The 23,248-nt window shown below is 24.4% G+C and overlaps 1 protein-coding gene across 1 annotated transcript; it reads left to right on the top strand.

Annotated features, from left to right (window-relative positions):
- Window positions 1–15,749: 15,749 nt before the first annotated feature.
- LOC136984333 (allatotropins-like) lies at window positions 15,750–21,114 on the top strand. The gene is made up of 4 exons (XM_067281271.1): window positions 15,750–15,900; window positions 20,381–20,586; window positions 20,656–20,744; window positions 20,830–21,114. The coding sequence occupies exons 2-4, from the start codon at window positions 20,390–20,392 to the stop codon at window positions 20,871–20,873; spliced, it is 330 nt and encodes a 109-aa protein (XP_067137372.1). The 5' UTR covers window positions 15,750–15,900; window positions 20,381–20,389; the 3' UTR covers window positions 20,874–21,114.
- Window positions 21,115–23,248: the final 2,134 nt, after the last annotated feature.

The following is a 23,248-nucleotide window of genomic DNA, read 5'->3' as shown; positions in this document are numbered from 1 at the left end:
GACAAGTTAAATTTCGTATAATGTATTTTTTTTATAACTGCCGACACCAAAATATGGTGTTTATAATGTAATATATAACTGATATAAGCTTTGGAAAAATACGTTATTTAATCACCAGAAGCTTATCGTTACTTACAATGTACACATCATTAAAGCTACTAAATTAGGCTTCTCTAATAATAATAATCTCTTTCTTCAGAGTCTCTCTCTTTTCCGCATGATATCGTCCGATATACTTATACTTTATTGATCCAATTTACTAAAGCAATTCACAATGAGTGATCCAAAGATGCAGTTTCTAAGTCTTTAGCTCTAGACCACATAAAAATGCTATTGAAAATTAATTAAAATTATATTAACATGTAAAATTATAAAAGTATCTTAAACATAAATCATTTTTTCAATTTAATACATATTATTGCACATAATATTTTATAAATGTTTCAAACCATAATTACAAATTAATTTTATTGTAATATAATTATATTATATATAGTATTTTACTATAACATAAACTATTAATTCCACAGAATATATATTTTTTTGGTAACGTTCATTAAATTTATATAAATAACTTGAAACCACTGTTCTAAAATTCAAGAAGCAATCCTTAGCCCTAAAGGTTTAAAGTTACTTTAATTTTCTTGATGAATTTTTTAAAAGACGATTTAATATTCACTAGCATTGGTATTTTTTGAATTAAAATATTTAATATTTGGACAAAATATTCTCTAATATAAAAACGTCAATTAAACATTTACAGAAATATTCTTGTTTATCAAGTTTTTACATTTAAAGAGATTCTATTAAAGTATTATTGTATTAAATATTTTTAAATTATTAATTATTTTATCTTAAGTTTCATTCTCACTATTTTTACTTTGTCATAATTATGTTTAGAAGTTATATAATTTATGTTTATTTTGTGTCTTGCAAGATCGTTTAATTCATTAAATTTAGCTGAAATGTTTTTAATCAATTGTCTTTTTTTATTCAGTTTTCATTTTACCTCAAGTTTAACTTTCTAAACTTTCTGTCAACCCTCATATGTCATATCGATCTTCTTTCCTATTTCCACTTCGCAAGTTATGTTGGTTATATATCCATCTTCCATCGTTTTCCTTTATAAAGATGAACTGACAAAGAAAATATTGGAAAAACGTCTACCATAATATTGTTTTAAATATATTTTCTAATGAATGTTTTAAATATTTCATAAATAATTTCAACTAACGTTATCAGCTTCATGTGAGAATTTTTACCAGAAGTTAATAGAAAAAAACAATTAGGAACCAGCAAACAAAGTCAGATAATAACCTTCGTTATTTTAACGGTAAGCTTTGACCAAAAGACACAATAGTTCTTCCTCCAACATTCTACACCATTAGAAAAAAGTTTATTTCAAGGTTATTTTTAGATCATTTATTTTTTTCTACAAATTGGAGATTGGATAAAAGCAACATTCATTGTCCATTTCTCGCTAAAAGGGGAATTCAGATAACTTTCTTATAAAATAACGCATTTCGCTTATTAAATATTAACGTTTGGAAATGTCAATGTAATTAGGACTCATACCTTCATATATCAATAATATATATATATTTATATATAGAGTTAATTTTTTGATTTCGTGAGTAATTATTTTAAAAACATATTAAATTTTAAGTGAGAGTAACAATAGAATTTTCAGACTTTATAATTAAAAATTAAATGAAATTGATCTTCTCTATTTCATTTAATTTTCTATTTTTCTCTATTTACTTTATACAATTTTAAAACTAAGAACAGCTACTACGGTTTTATTTATTGACAGTAAGCATTGTACTGTATCACATACAGTACAGTACATAAATATGCATATCTTCATCAACAGGTGGACTTTTTCCTATACGACACCAGAACACTTTCACGCAAATGTTTTCATTTCTTCATTAATACATGCATGTAAAGCTTACGTGTAAAACCCTTGTGTTTATTTACAATAAACTTTATAGAATATACAAAGTTTTTCTTGTTTTACTGTAAAAAGTAATAATTTTTCAAGTATATTCGGTCAAAGTGTAGGGGTAAATGCAAGTAGAAAAATTTACGAAGCATTACGCCCATTTAAATTTTCGTATGAGTCTAAAGTTACCGATATCCGAGAATCTGGTATTTTCAACTGAGAGATACAAACATTCTTCAGTCAATGTTTACAGAAACGGACTAAAAATGCATTAATTTATCTACTTGAATAAAAGGCCTGTGTTAATAATTAAAATTTAATTTCTAATTATGGATAGGTATGCACTCATTAAAGCTGTTCGGTGGAAGGTTAATTTAATGTTGTTAGAAATTATTTTGCATTAAAATTGTATATATTTTAGAAAAGAAAATGATGGAAAAATGTCTTTTTGTCTACATAAAAATTTATAATCCACGTTTATTTACAAATTGAAATCTTTTATTATAAAAAAAAGTAATTAAAAATATAATCTTTTAGAATTTTTATGACTAAAAATTATTTAGTTGATACAGGAAGAATAATTTTAAAAAATTTAATTAATTTCACGGTTTAATTGAAATTTAAATCAAAGCAAATAATTATTTAATTAAAATATTATTAATATTCTGTATCTTATACGTATGTAAAAAAAACAATTAGGTACGACATTGATAAATATAAAATCAAGCAAAATATAAACAAGAAAAAGGTAGGCCTATAAAGAATATATTTGTGTACATTTAAAACTTAAAAAAATAAACTATAAAATGTTTTACAGAAAAAATTCTGCATTTTAAACTCTTATATAAATTATTATTACGTGTTTTAAGGAAATATATCGAACGAATCGATCGTATTTAAATATTATAAACATAAAAACTAAAAATATCTAATTTTGGATAAGAATATAATATATCTTTGCAAGGAGTTAGTTTTAAAAAAAGTATATTTAGCATTAACAATCCTTAGTAAATGCAGGACTGAGATATTAACAATTTGTATGTTAGTATCATTACTTATTGGCTTGTACGTGTCGCATGCGATATGAAAAGAGGAGATAATCTTGCCAAATCTTTACCGCTATATTTACAGAAGGAGTTCCAAATTTCTCCCTTCCATTTCCTTGAATGATTGGCATTTTCTTTCTACAAAGCCGTGAACCCTCTCGAAAATTTCAGGATTATTTATCTCAAAAACGGTTACTTTTTGATTTATGTTTACCAAGATGATGTATCAATATATCACCTACCAAATAGAAAATGCCCAAGGCGTTTTTAAATTTAATCAAATAAATTATTAAATATTAATTGTTTGTATTATTTTACTTTTTATATTTAAATATCAGCTTACGGAAGAACTTACTTTCAAAGATATTTAAGTAGCTAAATAACAGTTGTTTTTTTCAATATCCATGTTGAAAATTCGTGTAAATATTATTTTTAATTCTTTTATTTTTATTATTAATGGGAAACTTATGTAAATTTGTTTTTATTCTTCTAAGCATACAACCAATATCGAGTTGCGAACAATTAACAAAATGGAAGCTATCATTTTTCAGAACCGTAAATTATTAACTTAAAATTTTCTTTTAAAATAAATTATGTAAATGTAATCTTTGTAGTTTTAGATGATTTTTTTAAAATATTTCTCCATCATTTTATTAATTAATAAATATTGTAGTATTAGTTCCGCCATCTCCTATGCATCTCCAATTAATTGAGATGCGTCAAACTAAATTACTTTAAAGATAATTTTAATATTATCGTTGCTTAATATAAATACGTTTTTAAATATTAATCTTACATTTTTTATCGATATATTTATATTAACTTTAACGAATTTATAATATTAAATAACAACGTAGAACTATTAGTATTTTAAAATATTTTTTTCTGTTATCCGTATGAACAATATAAAATATTTCATGTAAAAATGAAGATATCTTGACGATATTTTAATTATAATTAGCTTTTCGGCGTGAATGTTAAGAAGATGCTATTACACTTTCCACTCAAATTAATTAGGAAAATCTAGGGTGTCTCTGAGATCTGAGGTTTATTACTCACTTTCTCTAAACTGCCTCTTGAGTAAAACGACCGTTGTCCATTTGCTTAATACAGTAAATAGATATTGCATCGAAATTTCTTAGCTTCTGGGGTGAAAGATGTCATTCCATCTCATCATTGCATTCGAACTTCCATTTACTTTCATCACTTTCCATACAGACAAAGTGTTCTGCAACGGTTAACACATTACAATTGTTTAGCTTATATGATGTACTTCATTATTATATTAACAACCATTAAATTTTATTAGGTACTTTACTGACTTGCATAATGAATTTAAACGCTTATTTCAAATAATTCCCGCACATATCATATACTCGTACAAAATTAACTTCTATTAATTTTATATATAAATATTTTTATCAAAGGAAACATTTAACAAATATTAAACATTTACATAGAAAATTAATTAATTTATTATCTAAATATATTTCCTAATTGCATATAATTCTTTCATTCAATTTATTCTTATTTATTTATATTTTTACAATAAGAAATAAACTTCTAATATAAAACTTTAATTCTATTCACATTAATAAACTATTATTCAATTGTAAAGGTTTAAAATATATTTTTAATTTTTACAATTTATTTAAATAAATATAAATTATTTTTTTTCCAAAGTTTAAATATTTAATTTTTGATTTAAAAGAAATTAACTTAACCTATAGTCTACTATTTGTTTGGTTGCCAAAAATTCTTTGAATATTTTTATTATAGTCACATTAAAAATCGTTAAATTTAATGTTAAAAAAAGACAACAAGCAAGTGTTTTATCATTAAAATCAGCATAAAGTATATATTATACCGTGCTATTATATCTTTTTGTAAACAGTCAAGGATTATTTAATCAATATTTAACTCGAGTCTCAAGATGATAATCGATTTCTAACGATTCGTATGCTTTCCACAATGTTTATCTTTCTGCGAGTACTTTGTCACTTTTTTAATCATTAATGACAGCTTATCCGTTAATTTCACATCTCATAGATTAAAAATATTGTTGTACTTTAAAATATAAACTTTAACATTTGATTAAATACATAAAATAAAAATTAAAATAAAGTGTGCTGTGTAAATTTGAGATATAATTTAATTAAATTGAAAGTCAGCTTCTAACATTATAACAAAATAAATATAATTAAAGTATTAATAATTAAAACGTTTATAAATGTAGCAATTTATTAATTTTTATCATTTGCAATTACTTTTTCATTATTGGAATTAGTTAAATAAAAAATAATCGTAAAATTTAAATTAAAAAAAAAAATTAAAAAATAAAACAATAAAACTGATTGATTAAAATTATTGTTTTGATATAAAATTTTAACTAAATTAATAGACTTAATTAATGGTTAGAAGTAAATTTAATTAAATTTCCCCCACCAGAAATGCTTAAATTGATTTCGATTTTGAAGCAAACGGAGAAAAGAAAATACATATTTTGCATTAAAAGATAGAATTATAGGCTATAAACTTATTTTCATTCTGTGGGTCCTAAGAAGGTCTTTTTTTAATCACAGTCATCACGGGCTCGTCCAGACCCATAATAAAGACGAGAGGTTAATGAGTGACGAAGCCCTATAAATCTGTGATAGATTGCTGGGGATGCTCGCTCGGATTCTGAAGTCATCCAGAGCGGTAGATTGATGCTTTAACCGACTCGTCCACCCGGATGCCAAATATACATACACTGTGTATATATACAGTACATGTATGTACATATATTCAATAAGATCAGTATATATTTATTAATTTATTCACGTTCTAAATTGTAAATATTATAGTATTTGCCTATAAATTATGCCTATATGCAGTACAATACCGTAGGAAATAAATAAGTAAATCTATGTAATAAACATTTCTCTTAGAACAGAAAAGTTTATAAAAATTCACATTAAGAATATTAGATTATTTCATATAATCGGATTTTTTTTTATAGGATAATATAATTTTAACGATGCTTAGAAAATTAACTAACTTTAAATAAAAAAAATACTGTATATTATGTAATAAAATTTAAAATATCTTTTACTTTTTGAAAGTCAGTTTTGATCTGAAAGCAATTTTATTTTGAAGAGTATCTACTTATTACAAGATACTTCTGACAGAAGAGATTTTTATTTGATGTGATACAAAACTGCAAGCTTAGCCAATCTGGATGACTCAATTAATACTTTCGTTGGTGTTTTTATTTAAATTTAAAATACTTAAGGAAGAAAATACATTTTTATTTCAATATAGAAAAAATTACTTATTAATTTTTCATAATTTTAAAATGCAAATTTTAATTAATTAATTAATTATGTTGTTTTAAAACTGTCTAAATACTTTCTACTACTAAAAAATTCTCTATATTAAAATTATGAAATTTATAACAGAATAAATATGGAAAAAAACGATTCAAATTTAGATTTTATTACAAAATTAGTTACGAATCAACACTATGAATTCTTTTAAAGATTTGTTTTAAACGAAAATATTATAGAATTAGCTTATTAATGTAAAAATTTATTTATGTAAATAATCTTAAAGACGAACAGAGAAGTGTTTTTATAAAATTATCCTTATTTAATAAAAGAAAGTTGGAAGAAAATGAAATCTATTCTAAACTTTTTTAAAATTTTATTTGTTTTTTTTTTATAAATGTAAAACAATTTTGTTTGAATAACAATGTGTTGATCAAGTGTAAAGAACAGCACATTTGCCTTTACTTTTTTTTCTTTCGAGCACAAAAGATTCGTTTTAGTTAAATTCGGCAATTACTTTCTTTAAAGACGAAGAAGCGATTTATCTACGCATCACATCATTTTGAAAATAAAACTAAATAAAATTCTTTCAGTACATTCTAGAAGCTTAAGGTCGCATTTATAGAAAATAAACTAATTATCCATTTTCTAATAAAACTTTGACAAAACGTCTCCCTAAAAATTATCTCAATTTTCTTGGTTTTAACCAAAGAATACAAATTAGGTCTATGACGAAATTCCTTTTAATCCTAATTACGAGAAGAACTGCCGATGCGTTAGAATGGAATAAATAAGTTTCATTTATTACGTTAGTAATGCATTAAAATAATATAACTTAACATTAAAGTAATTAAAAGGATGATGAGTGAAATAAATCTTTTAAAAATGATCACATAATAACTCATTGAATGTTTGAAAAATATAGCTTACAAAACAAAACAAAAAATTTTTAAAGTTGAAAGAATAAAAGTAGAGTTTTATATAAAGCTCTTTTGAATGATATTTTAATTGGGCTGCGATTTAAAAAAAATTACAGTTATTTATTGTGTCATTGTCACAATATGGGACTGCAGTTTTTAAATCATGTTTTTAATTTACTTTATTTAAAATTTATGCTCTCCATTTCAAATTAGTACTGTAGTGTTTTGCTTCTGTGCATCATACTTCTCCTTTAATAGTAGTGTCAGTCTGACCTTCCAGGGAAATATTTTTGAATTGACCTTCCAGTAGACATTGACCGTCCAGTTGACCTTCCAGGGAAACATTTTTGAATTGACCTTCCAGTAGACATTGACCTTCCAGTTGACCTTCCAGGGAAACATTTTTGAATTGAAATAATGAAAGTTCTTGTATAGTTAATCGGGTCTTCTTGCCCCTATGGTTTGCATATCTGATCTCGTGTTTCATCCACTAACTCCGTTCTCATGATTAAGGAAAGACAGAAGGACGGACGACAGTGGAAATTTATAGGTCTACGATTTTCTCTTTTTCAAATTGCAGCCCAACAATAATTTAAACCGCGAAAAGAAAGATAAAAGCTAAAAATTAAAATAATTATTTCATTAAAAAATCTTCAATACATCTGTATTAATTTATTTCATTTAAATTTAATTACGCGAAATCTGAAAGAAATCCTTTAATTATTAAATTTATAAATAAAATTTTTTACAGTTTTCTAATTATCGTATTCAATTGAAAACTTTTTTCTCTTACTCTAGTTTAATTCTTGTTTATTTTAATTATTTTAAATGTTATTAAAATAATTCCAATGTTTATTTAAAATATAATTATTAAATAGATATTTTTTAAAATTTAATATAAATTATGAAACTTGATATGAAAAATAAATAAGGAAATAATTTAAATTCGTTATAAACTGTGGAAATTTATAGGTCTATAATTTATTTCAAATAATATATAGGCCTATTTAGAAATATTTTGTTTGAATAATTTGTACACAATTTTCTGTAATTGAGAGTCGTTTTACATATTAAATTGTAAATATTGTATATTTGCTTAAGAACTTATGCCCATATATACAGCTGAATGATACAGAAAATAAACCTCAGGGCCGAGTGGATAAAACCACGTTGAATACTGGCAGTTGGAAGTGGGTTAGCACTTCATACATGTGGAGTTTTTCGAGTTTTCTTCACATCTTTAACACCTAAACAGGAAGGAGTTTTTCATACAAGTCCTTCCGACGGCATCCTCTTTGCCTTATATGATTAATTAATGTAAGGCAATAAAAAATCCCCAGAAATTTTTCCGGAAGATGGTCTGTTCTGGATATGTCGGGCCCCATCCTTCAACACCCGGCAGGCCCATTGTTGAACCTGGCCGTACCCGTAATGAGTTTGAAAAAAGGTCCTCTTAGTGACTACGGATGGAAAGAATTTAAAATATATATACAGTATATACTGTAAATATAATAATTCATTTCGTACACTATATCAATTAATTAAATATGACCATTAAAAATTTATATACGCCTATTGTTAAGTTTAGTTTAGAAAACAATAATTTAATATTTTATCTTTACGTATTTTTTAATAAAATTAATGATATAATTTACACCGAAAAGGTAAAAAGAGCATAACTGTGTTTTATATTCTGAAAATTTACGTTGTTTACTCGTAGTCTTTTAAAGAGTCAACATTTTCAAAGCGTTATATTTTAGTTTTATACATTGATTCAAAACTTTTTCAAGATTTACGCCGTTAACCGAAGAACTGCGATTGATCTATCGTTGAAATTAACGTTGAAAGAAGAGAGAACGATCGTCAGATATATCAAAAATAGTGAGTTTTATATAAAATTTTGTTTATACTTCCGACACGTTCACTTTAGGAGTGTAGCAAATGTCTAACAGAAAATGTTTCTGCTGATAACCTACTACATCCGGTTTGTTTTTATGTTTAAGATAAGCAATATTTTCATCAAAAACACGTTAAATATAGTGTTTTTGATGGCAATATCACATAATAGACCTACATATTTATATTAAGCATTCACGAACAATTAAAAGTTATATATTTGTTGTATAATTATAAATATTCTTAATCATTTTTTCATTTTATTTTCATTTACTAGATTATAGCACAAGTAGATTTGTTCTTTTTATGAGCCGTAGTGTTCATTCTTCACAATATGAAAAACACAAACAAGATGAAGAATCTTTTAAATTATTTCTTGTTTTCTAAGATGGAAATTTGAATTTGAAAGATGAGTTTATATGTACAGTTAGAAAGTTTCCATAGAAATTTATTCTAAAAAATCTTGTAGTTTTTCAAGTGTTTTATGTAGTAAAACACTTGAAAAATACATTATGTACAATACTAAATAATACATTATGTATCTACTTGTTTTAACAAAGTGTAGCTCTGTTAAAACAAGTAGATACATAATGTATTATTTTTCAAATATATTAATATTTTACGTTATATAAATTTATTATTTAGAAATAATATCATATATTTGTATATGTAATACTAGTACATTAATGTTTTTATTATTGGTAAATTTTAATTACGTTTCAATGAAAAAAAATATAGTAAAATCACAATAATGAATACGGAATCATGCGAGTAATTTTTTAATTTAGAATACTTTAAAAATATTGTAATACAATTTACTTTAGTAATACTTTAGAAATGAAGTGATTAATTTTCACGAGGTTTCTATATTGCATATAATTGAATATACAGTAGTTGGGCTACAATGTAGACCTATAAATTTTAACTGTCTGTCCGTAATCTCGAGATAGGTGTCCGGTATCGACCGGAAGTCACGTGATTTCAATTCAACAATTTTCCCAAAACGAAGTTACATAGATGACCGGCATGACTCTGTTGTTGTCAGGAAAAGTATGATGTACAGGGGCAAGACACTAATAATTTGAGATACAGAGCAGCCCGGCATTGTGTCGATGTTACCATAATTTTTGCTCGTTCTACTTTAAGAAATAAATTTAACCTAAAACTCTAAAACTAAACAAATTATATATATTAGAAATCACATTAATATATTTAAAATAAATTTACTTTATAAAGGAATCATTCGATAATATAAATTAAATAGTGAGATAAAATTTTTAAAATTACTCCAGCGTTATAAGATTTACACGAATCTTTTTTAATGAAAGGTCTTAGAAAAATTTTAATAATAAATTTATCTTTTAATTTATTTGCATGTGGACACTTTATTGTTGAAGACACCGCAGTCATAAAGCATCCCTATTAAAAATCGACATATACAAATATCATTGCATAAGCTTGAAAGGTCATCTGATATCTCCACTAAATTTGAAATTCATAAACTATTTTAGCCACGTATTTATGATAAAATCCAGATTTTTTCAATGGATTCACAAACACTGCGTACATTTTCCTGCATTTTATCATAAATTTAAACACTATTTTATGCTATTTCGGCTTTCTTTACATCATAAAATAATAGTAATGATTATTGAATACGTTTAAAAATAATTGAAAGAAAATAAAAATTGGTAGAGTTTGATAAAGAAAAAAAAATGAAAGTAGGAACGGGTAATTTTTGAGTTAAATCTCTGTTTAAATTTCAATTGATAAAATAATCTATGTTGTTTTAAAGAACATGCATTTTTCTTTTGTTGTTTAAATAATTAAAAAGTTTAAATAAAAAATCATTAAAATATTGGGTTAATGTTACCTATGGTTCCAAAATGGCGGCTCGTCTCTGATTCAAGGAAACAGAAAAAAGAAAACAGTGGGGACTCACGTTCTAACCTAACCTAACCTAACCTATTCTAATAATTTGGTTGGTAATAATTATGATAATTTATTAGAATAGGTTAGGTTAGGTTAGAACGTGTATCCCCACTGTTTTCTTTCTTCTGTTTCCTTGAATCAGAGACGAGCCGCCATTTTGGAACCATGGGTAACATTAACCAAATATTGATATAATATCTAAATAATGCTACGATTATGACGAAATCAAGTATTTATTTTTATTTTTCACAAGTAAAATAAATTAGTCATCTTGACAATAGTAAAAAATTAATATACACTATCAACATCAAAATTTTATTAAACTAAATTTATTTTTTAATAATACGTATGTTTTCCACACGATAAATTGATGTTTTAAATAAGTATTCAATTAGATTTAAAGATAAATTATCGAGAAAGTTTTAAATTAAATTAATAGAAATTAATATTTTACTTAAACGATAAAACAAGCATTTATAAGCTTGTTTTCTAACTTCCTAATACACAAACACATTAATATAAACGTATATTATTGTCATAAATCTGTTGTAATCGTTTAATTTTTAAATTTAGTGAAATATTATTGAATGATTAATCATTATGGGCAATCCGATAACGTAAAATAAAACAAAAGTAGCCTGGTTAGAGAAGAATTAAATGGTAATAAAATTTCGTTAGTGTATTATCAAAATTTTTTACCGAAGATTTTCGAAGGATCGAATTATATACTATATTATAAGAAACATATATAATTAACAAGCAATTAAATGACAGTATTATTTATTTTATTTAATTTATCTTTTTCTCTGACCACTATGGAAAGAATTGCAGACCATAATTGAAGTGCAACTAGAATCGAAACTTATTTCTGGTTAATGAACTGTTTTTCATTATATAACGCATTTGATAGAGGAAAAAATAAACACCACGTTACTCCATACCAAAACGACAGTTATAATAGAACATGAACCGAAATTCGCTTTGAAATTTAACACGTACTGTACAGATTATCGAAAACATTCCCATTCTAATGAGAAATTTTTTCACACGTTTCACTCATTACGGTAACTTATAATTATCTAAAATTTCGTTCGGTCGTTTTCAAAGTCAAATCAGCATAATCGACTAATAATACAATTTATCTGATAAATAACTTTTATCGATCGATAATTAGGTCATGAAAAATACTTTAGATAGATAATATATGGTTACTACAAGCAAAATCAATCAATGTACTCCCAAGAGAAAACATTATTTTCACGAAAATGTGAATGTCATAAAGCTTGGTCTATATATTTTTTTTTTTGCAAATTAGACAATTATTTAAAAGATTTCTTTTTTAATTACTCGTTATTTTCCATGTTCTCATCTTATATTCAATAAACAAGTTGACATATAAATAAATACCGGTGACATCAAGTTATATCAAATATTTATATATTTTAGTATTTACAAGTTCATTAATTACTTATAATATAAATTTAGAACTTATTGTGTTTAATGGAAAAACAATCAGTCTCGATAGTAAATCATTTTTAGAAATACCGATCGCTACAGCACAATAATCAATCAAGGTGTTTGTATCCTGACACGAAAGACATCTCTTTTAGATACAGAGTAAAGATGTACATGTTCCCACAAACATAATTAATTTCCATGAGGATTGAGATATGCTATATTTGTAAAACTATATTATAAGAAAAAATATATATTTTAATTAAAAATGACTTTAATTAATCCGAGAAAAGACAAACCGTAACGAAGCATTCAAACAATGTAGAAATTGAAGAAATCAAAGTATTAGCTTTCTTGTAACCTGCTGAGTTATACTTCTTGTCCAGATGTCATCAGAAACAAACTTCTGAATAGAATAATGTATTCCAATTCTTGCTTATCTGTTTGCACATAAGTGATTCACATTTGAATGAAATCTCATCAGTAAAAGGACTTTCAGAATTTCTGGAGAAGAATTTAAATATAACTTGAAATATTCTTTTCTCTACCGAGTCTTAAAGACGACTTCGGTATAAAAATAAAAAAATAAATTAAAAATTGACTACAGACTTGATCTATCAAACTTTGTTTTTCAAATTATTGCGACATTGACATGTAATTTATGCTGCATTTGATTTAAATTAAATGAGATCATCTAGACATTTGTTTCATTACCTTCTAGACATTATCTGTCAAGGATTATTAACTGATAATTAGGCCTATATAAATTTAATTTTCACTGACTTTCATTTCATGCTTAACATTTAGGCCGATGTGATTTTAAAAATAAAATTTTAAACTATAATAATTGAGAACAGTTGAAGGATAATATCTTTAAATTTAAAAAATGCTATAAAATTGTTATTTTTTAATTTAACTATCAATTATTTTATAAATTAGACAGGGTTTATATTAGTTATTTCATAGTAAAATATTAAATATATATTTAAAATGTAAGATTTTTAATTCATATATATTATAACAGTAGCCTCCCAGATACAACAATACTGATAAAAATAAAGAAGAAAATATAAAAAAACAGTAAAAAATATAATAAATATATAAAATTCGAAGCATATTATAAATGAAAACAATAACGCTCGATTATTAGTTGTAAACTATTCTCTTACATATAGTTTTAAATTTATTTATATCTAAATGATAAATAGATCTTAAACTGTGCTTCTAGTAAAATAATATATGTTTGCTAATATAATAAATTCTTTTAAAAATAAATTGTTTTTTAAAATATATGAATAAACATTATACTATAATCTATTCTTGAATATTCATATTCAAATATTATTGTTTTAATAAAAATAGACAATAAAAAAGAAAGAAATTAATTCGTTTTCTTTTATTGTAGTTTGCTTACGAGTTGGAATATGAAATAAATCATATAGGATTAATATTTTCATATATAAAGAAAGATTACGGAATTTATTGATAAAATGTATCATATGAAAAAAGTCGTAAATTAATATACAGTATAAGATGCCAGATTGACAACGTGCAGACTTATTTGTACTTCAACTAGGAGAATCTGACTTCGATTTGTAGCCAACTTCCCTTCCGGAAGGCTTTTCTAAATGTTTCTATAGTGGAAAATGATTCTAAGAGGCGTATTCCTTGATCTTCTCATCCAAGAAAGGCTTGTTTTTCCTGCTCAATTGGACGAAATAAAGTATAATTTTAACACGTGTTATTTATAATATATTGTAGGCCTATATATATATATATTATTTTTTTTTTAAATTTGGTCAACAATAAATTTATTACTTTTATTAATAACGTAAACAATTTGGATACGTATAGAACCTAATTTGCAAAATCCTCTTGCAAAATCGCGATGGGGCACGTTTTATTTTAAATAGTTATTATTATTATTTTTAAGTCAGATAAAGGAAGAAAACCGAAAATAGTTGACTAAAATATTGAAAGAAAATTCTGTCAACATCAATTTTTTACAATCAATAGTTTTGAAAATATCGTCCTTTAATGTTGTCGCATGCGCCGACGCATCATTTAAACAAGCTTCGATAGAAACTTTTCGAATTTATTCGCAAAACTATACGTGTTTTATACGCCATTTCCTTTAACAATTTAATTCTTTTATACAAATGAAATTCACTTGTATGCGGACATATCATAGGTCTATATCGTTATAAATAAAACTAGCATATCCTAAACAATATCTAAACATTAAATACCTCAATACAGAACTTTTAATTGTTTTTTTATGTAATAACAATGTTTTAAAATACAAATATTTTATCAATTTTTATATATTTTTTCCAATTTTTAAAATTATATAAAGACAATTTCGTGAAAGAAATTCAACTTTAACCCAAGAAGCAAACAAGGATTAGAAAAAATTAGGTGAAGATATGTTTGTTAATTATGTGTTTACATTAATAATATTTTCTAAAGTAATTAAACTTTGATTAAGAGAATATGCTTAATAACTGATTACAATTAATTATAATAATTGTTATAATGATATATAAATTAATTAATTGAATAGTTTGAAAACAGATAACAAATAAAATGTAGGTATAATTTTAATTACAGTCAAACCTCTGAACAACGGCCACTGACAGCATAAAAATGGCCTCTGTTTAAGGGTGGTCGTAGTTGGGAGGTGGTCATTATTGGATGTTCGACTGTATTACTGTTTTATTTATTTATTTTCCTTTACAGGGGTTTTAAATTATATTTTTAATGCCAAAACCACAATCCAGAATAATTAAACAAATTAATATTTACATTATCGTTTAAAGATGTTATCTTTTATATAAACTTCTTCTATTAGGTTAATATATTTTAAAGTAATCGATATAAATATGCAATAACCGTCATTTATATTAAAATTTCAATTTTTTTAAACATGATGTATTATGACTTAAAGATTTTTATTAAGATTAAAAATAAGATTTTTATGTAATAAATAATAAATATAAAATAAGACAAAGTAAATTTTATATTAAAGCTGGCATTTAACAAGAAAAATATTACGTGATAAAGTTATACTAATTAACGATTAATTTATTAATATGCAATAAAAAAAACAGCAATTAATTTTATTTGAGTAGTTAAGTGTAAATGTAAATGTGCTTATGTGTATAATTAAGAATAAATAAAGTTAGAAGAAAGCATAATATCCTATTCTAAAATTAAATTCATTTTCAGCTGTAACTATCGTAACTGTATTTGTATGACGTCAAAGCCAACATCCGATTGGTTGGTGTTGTGCCCTCTCACACTGTGCCTCGACTATATAAAGAGTGACATATTCGTTGAACTTTCCTATCCAGATCCACAAGTAATACTTCATTGCAGAGCAAAAGATTAATAAAGCTGTAAGTAATTTTTAATATATCTTTATGTTTGTACAGAATGTCTCAGTGTTATTAAATTTTAAAAAATAAGATTTTACACTCCAGCATGAATTTCTGCTTAGATGTGTTGCGCCGCTTAAAATCTTATTTTAAATAGTATTTTTTTAAGTTTTAAAATGTGTTATTATTTAATTTTATATACAAAATTATTATAAAAATGACTTATTTGTTTTTTTTTTTTATATCCTTTTCTTCTCAAAAAGTTTTGAAAAGTTTAACGAGCAGCAAACTTAAATTGATAATTATATGACAGTTATTAGAATAGTTTAGTGATATATTCAATTTAAAATACCTTAAGAAATTTATATTTAATAGCATAAAATATTTTTAAAATATATTATAAAAATGATTATTGGAAAACTTTAAAAAAAATTAAAGTTAGATTCGTAGTATTTTATTAAAAAATGTTAATTTATACTATATAAACATAATTTTCTATTATTAAAAGTTTTATGAGGCGTATTAAAACTAAATATACCAGCGCTTTATAGATTATATTTATGGACGTCGAATAGATAAATTTACCTTTAATTATTTTTAAATATATGTTGATCAATAAAACTCATTACAATATAAGATTATTTAGATAAAATTTTGCAATTAAAAAATAAAAATGTATAAAAATAAAATGAGTCTTTTGAAGATCTAATCTTTCGAATAGGTTTCTCTCATCTTAAAGAATAAAAACCTAATCTATAAAACTCAATATAGTTAAAACCCATCAATATTTAAAATTTTAAATTAATTTTTAAACTACTGTAATAAGTTTAGTTAAGATTTAAATAAAACTTATTCCAATTAATGCAAAATAAAATTTTATTTTAGTGGATTTAATAAGATATTTCATTTTACTAATTAAATGGATTCATTAAGAATTTTAATCCACTTTAAATACCAACTATTAGAATTAAATAGTAAACTTTAGATTTTTTTTTTAAATTTTAATAAATATTATAAAAGATATCTTATTAAAATAATTACCTTTTCATTTATATATTTCAATTCAATAAGATTTATTTATTTTTTGAATAAATATTTAATTCAACGAGAATAAACGAAGAATGAAAGAGATTTAATTTTGGAATCATTAATTATAATATTTTATATAAATTTTAATTAATTTTCTTGTTTTTTAAACAAAGTACGAACCTTTTTATTAATATTACATAAAGGTATACACGTATTTGTATAAAGGAAGACTATTTGTAAAAGGAAGACACGTATTTGGAAACAATTATTAATAATATCTCCTATCTAGACGTTAAAATTGCAGGTGATGTTATTGTAGTACATTAGTACATTATATCTTATCAGTTAGCTTTTTATAATGGTTCCATTCAATGAAAAGCATATGTTTATGTAAGGATATCGCTTATAAAAAGTTGCATGTTGAGACTTCATCGATTATATATGCTTACAGTAAGCTTATTTTTTATGCATAAGCAAGAGTAATTATCCTTAGAGTAAACATAACAAGTAAAAATCGATATAATAATCTCGAGAAATTTATAAAAATAGGCCCTACGAACTTTTGACGAAATAAATTTACTAAATTTTAATCCAAATATTCACAGGGGAGATTGTTAGCTACTATGTCATTTTTTTTTTCTTTTATAAAGTAAGCAAATAGTTTATTTATTTTTCATATTTAAACGAAATACATTTTTGCAGAATATTATTATTTATCCAAAAATATTCAATCTGTGAGAAATATATTTCAATAAAATGCTGACGTTATAGAAAACCACCTTTTGGTTTATTGAATCTTCTCCGAAATTAACTTTTCAGTTAAGAATCAGGTATTTAATATCCTTACATATCGGAGAGGATAGTAAAAGAATAAAAATAAAAAATAAATAAATAAAAAAATATACAAGAAATGGGTATATTTTCTATCCGGAAAAGAAAATATTGTAATTTTACCTTTTATGAGTGTATTCCGAATTGTTTGCCTTAAAGGAAATAAAAGCAATAAAATTTTTTTTATTTATTTTCTATAGAAAAAAAATGGGAGGAACATGTTTAGATTTTAGTAAATACTCAATTTTGCTTGTAATTCTTCAATATATTTTTGAATTTGTATTATAAAATCAATTTATTTACGGCAAAACTATTTTAATAATTAACATATATAATCGACAATGTCAATAGGTACGTTTATAGAATATTTGTTTTATATTAATATTAATTTGTTTCTTTGCGTTATTGTTCTAAATTAACGCTTATATAAATATCTTCTGGAAAAATAAATCATAAAGCAAATAAAGATATCAAAAACATATTCTGAATATTGTAGCTTTGAGCTAAAACCGCAAAAGCTATAATATCAATAGAAGGTTAAAGAGTAATTAGGAGCACGTCTTTTATACTGTTTATTCTATATAAGTTAAAGAAGTTCTTTTTGTTTGTAATTGTTACCGTAGAAAATGACTTTTCTATTTACTTTTATTTTTTAACGAAAAGAAAATAATAGTTTCTATTGATTCTTTCAAACTTGAGACAGATTGGAAACTCAACAGGGCCATTGGGGATAGATGAGCTATTGTCTTTGCTCATATCTGGGTTCTTATTCCTTAAAGTAGCTTTCAAAAATTTTTAAAATGTAGCGTTTTATCGATTTTCACACGAACTTCAGATGTTAATAAAGAGAATTTTGCCATTATACCTGAAAAACTTTCGAAAAATCTTGTAAAAGTTTTCCTGGAAAACTGAATTATTAAAATTCCTGAAAATTATATTTAGTTTGAATAATTTTAGATTCACTGTAGTGTGAACGAATATTTTTAGTCTAAATTCAAAAACATTTATAATTATTTTTATAAATGCGTGTTTAAACGTTACCGATCATAATTGTATTTTAATCGTTAAACTGACAAAATTATTAAATAAATTTCTTATATTAAAATTTACACATTAATTCTATGTATTATACATTTTGATAAATTTTAAAGATAATTTAAATTAAATAAATGGATGGATATTCACGTTTATAATTATAGTCTGGCTTATAAACAAATTTACATTAAATTTGCATAACTTATTAAATTGAACATAAATTAAAATTTAATTCTAACGAATTAATTTTCAAATAAATTTGTCTTCTTTAAAGCATTGCTTTTTAATTGACTCGTAAGCATAATTAAAGACAATATATATTGATATAAATTATAATTTAAATTCCATTTATTTCTATGCCAGGTATTTAAAATAGCAAGCAAGACTATGTCTTATATTAATATATTTATTATAATTTTATTTATATTTAATAATATTGATTTAAAATCGTAAGAGTCGAAAAAAATATAATTCAACTATGGGCAAATATTTTATCTATTTAATTCAAAGCAAAATAATCATTAAGGCGGGTGGATTTAAAATGTTCAAATCTAATTACTATAGAAACCGACACATTCTACCCTTCTATATCGACCTTCAGGTCATGTATAGTCTGTATAATCGAACAGAGTATTTGTGTTTAATCACGTTCTTTCTTGGAGAAGCTAACTAAAATATTGACAGAAATTTCGTGCCAGAAGGGAAGACAGTTATAAAACGCACAAATTTTCGAAAAAAACCTTAAAAATTCGATAAAATTGTCACAATTTTGTCCTACGGATATAACGTCTTAACGACTACACAGTTTTTCTTACTTCTTTAAATACGGATTCTGATTTTTTCGGATCAATTTCTGTTAAACAGAAAAATAAATAAAAAATAAAAAAATCGATAGATATTCGTTTCATTATCATATTTAATTTATTTTATCTAAAAAGCACGAATATAAAAATTTAAATATAAAAAAATTAACAATTTAAAATGTATCAGTATATTAATTAAAAGCTTAACTAAAGTAAAATGATTTTTTAAAAAAATTTCACTAGTCTAACTAATTAAGAATCCCTAACAAGTTAATATCATGGGCTTAAAGCGTTTAAACCTCTCAGTAAACATTAACTTTAAAAATTATAGAAGAAAATGTACTCGAACAAATCATTTCTTTCCTTCTTTTCACACAATAAAAACACCCACTTCTTTCTCAATTTACTTAACATTCAGACTTAGTCCCGAAAAATTACGAATTGTGTTTCACGAGTTTATTAGCCGTTGATGAAATCTCATGTAAATAAATAAACTTTACTGTGCATATTAATGTAACAGTTAATAGATTGTCTGTAGTAATTGCTTCCTTAAGTAAACTAATTGATATTTATTTTAATTAAGGCAATAATCTGCGAAACGATTTACTAAAACATCCCCTTTATCAAAAAGTTAATCGGGAGGAAATGTATTTAACTTTTATAATTTTTTAATTTTAAATATAAGATTTTCTAATAAATATTAACTAAATTATACTAAATTTATATATTATACATAAACGATATTTTTTCTATCGATATTAAAAGAAAAAATATCATAAATTTCACTTCATTTTCAAAATCAGAGGATAATCATGAAAAACTCTGTGATGGTAGCAGTTACAATCATCTGCTTCGTCTGTATAGCAGAGAGTAAATCTGTTACAGAAGAAGAAAAAAGAGGATTCAGAAACACAGCATTATCAACGGCTCGAGGTTTCGGGAAGAGAATGTATCGAGAACCAGTTCAATTCCTAACTGATTTTGGACTGGATAACGCCGATTCAAACAGGTGATTATTGTTCAAAATTTACACAAAATTATCTCTTTGTTGTTAACAATTGTGCTTTGTATTATCTAGTGTGATAACTGCTAGTTGGTTGGCTGAACAGATTACTCGAAATCCGGCTTTAGCTAAGTTTATTGTGGATAAAGCTGTCGATTTAAATGGTAACTGTCAAAATTATGTAACTGTTAATTGTATTCTCTATACTGTAAAATTATATATATATATATGTTGTTTTTTTTATTACAGGTGATGGCTACATCTCCGAAGAAGAATTATACCACGTTCTCTGATTTATCCCCAGAGCAATACTATGAACACCTTTTCCAATCCTCATGTTATTTTGAGTCATGCTCAAAACTATTGAAAGATAATCCCTTTTAACATGACAATTTTCTTGTCCTGATATTGACTAGATGTGTCATCTGTAAATATCAGTGGATGTAATTTCTTTTAGTTGAAATATAAATGGTTCTTACCATTTATCGGATATTGTATAAATTTCTGTTTGAGTAAAGTAAATCCAAAAAAACATTTAGTTTTAGTAATGGATTCTAAATCCCTAAATTCTTCTGTGAATTTTCTTTACACTTAGAAACGTAACTTTAATATTGGCCTTACAAGTAGAAAGAATAAAACGAAAAGTATTTAAAAATAAAATCAGAAAGTGGTAACTAATTATGAATCGTGTCCATTATTTTTTAATTTAAAAAGTTTATTAGATCAATTAGAAATATAGAATAAATGTTTCTTATTGTCACTCAAATCTTATTGTTAGCAAATAAATCTAGAATTATTCAAATTTTATATGAGATTAAAAAATAAAATTAACCCTACACACGACTAGACGTAACTAAATAATTTACATTAATTAATTATACTGTTCTTAATGAAAACTCACAACATATTTTCTTGATTTTAAAATAATTTTAAAAAGGAAATTATTACGGAAATGAGATTATTCAAAACACGTAAGCGTATACTTTTGATTCCTTAATAAACATATTTAATCCTCCTTAATATTTTCGAAGTAAAAAGCAAGTAAGTTTCAAGCAAGAGAATATTTATTTATAATTAAGTGTTTTTAATTGTTAATACGAAATAAACTCTAATATTTGTGGATAATCTTCTGCCAGTAAATATCATATCAAATTTCATTAAAGTAGAAGTATCTTCGGTATTATTGGCAATGATATACAGTATAGGTCCTATCTTAGGATAACAAATGACATTAAACATCTTAATTTACTGATTGATCAGGCACACAATTGATTATGCAGACACCTTTATTTTTTTTTTTTATTCGGGAAGTTTGTTTATTTGTATACGGCAACGAAACTCGTAGGAATCTGCCAAGGGAAAACTGACACTTATTTAGATTTTACAAACGCGAAGAAAACCCGAAAAACTACACGTTGGCCAGGCGCGAACCCCTACCATCAGCAGTTTAATCCGCTCGGGCACTGGTGGCTCGGGTGAATCTGACCATTAACGTATTTTTTTTTTTCTATTGTAAAGGAAGCTTGGGATAATAGGTCATAGACCTCTTTCCCCCGCTGAAAGAACACTAAGAGGTTCGTTAATGTGATCAACATAAGTATTAATAGGAGTTGGAGAACAGCATCGGATTTAAACTGTTTAAGACATTACATTTAATTGAATTCGTGCGTTTTTGTAAGAATAAGTAAAACTTTATTTGCTGTATTAAATTAATAGTATGAAATTTGAATGAGAACAGAAATTGACATATAGCCTAAACATATTTACAACCATTGACAATTCACCAAGTTTAAAAACTACATCCTTAATACTATAAATTCTATTACTAATTCTAATTTAGTAAGTGTAATTAGGACACAATACTATCAAGGAAGTTGAATTTTAAAGCAGGCTACAAATGTCAATGCAACTTTAAATATTAATTAATGTATTTTAAAATTTATAAACATAAATTAAAACAATTTCTTACAGGTCTGTAATAATCTTTCATATACTAAATTAATAAATGTACTGTACTCTACATCTATTAATTTAAAATTTTTTAAATTTAATTTATAAAACATTAAATTAAATAAATTTTTCCGAATAATTGATAATTGAATATATTCATAATATTAATTTATAACAAATTAAAATATTATACGGAAAATATATTATATCTAATATACAGAATCGTAGCAAAAATGAAAAAAAAATATTGATATCCTTGTATTACATATCTTTCTTTTTAATCTCTACATATGACATAATGAACAACTTATAACTCTCTACATGTTAAACATATCATACATATCAAATATCTTACACAATACAATTATAATATAGCTTATTACGAAAGATATCATCGGAGATATCTTATGATAAGCTTTATTTCAAATGATATGGAAGCTATATTGTCTGATTATACAATTTGTTAGACAGCTAAAATTTATTAAAGAAACTATAAAATATCTTTTTTATAAATGAACGAGTTTATAAGCGCTTAATAACAATTAGTATTAATTAATATTTCATTATTAATTTTCCAAGTCATAATTGTACTTCTTTATTATTACTAATTATTCTCAGTAGTGAAATTAAAACAACAAATTAAAACATCCATAAACATTTTAGATTAGAAAATATAAATACAGTATATTCAAAATTCTTTTTAAATTCTAATAAACTC

The sequence above is a fragment of the Centruroides vittatus genome, unplaced genomic scaffold (assembly GCF_030686945.1).
Source record: "Centruroides vittatus isolate TY-2023 unplaced genomic scaffold, ASM3068694v2 contig_914, whole genome shotgun sequence".
Lineage (NCBI taxonomy): Eukaryota > Metazoa > Arthropoda > Arachnida > Scorpiones > Buthidae > Centruroides > Centruroides vittatus.
This window is presented reverse-complemented; position numbering and strand designations above follow the sequence as displayed.

Bases quoted from the DNA above. Each gene is read 5' to 3' on its own strand.
- LOC136984333 (XM_067281271.1), top strand. From the start codon at position 20,390: ATGAAAAACTCTGTGATGGTAGCAGTTACAATCATCTGCTTCGTCTGT. The intron at 20,587-20,655 runs GTGATTATTGTT...TGTATTATCTAG, and splicing joins GATAACGCCGATTCAAACAG to TGTGATAACTGCTAGTTGGT. The intron at 20,745-20,829 runs GTAACTGTCAAA...TTTTTATTACAG, and splicing joins TAAAGCTGTCGATTTAAATG to GTGATGGCTACATCTCCGAA.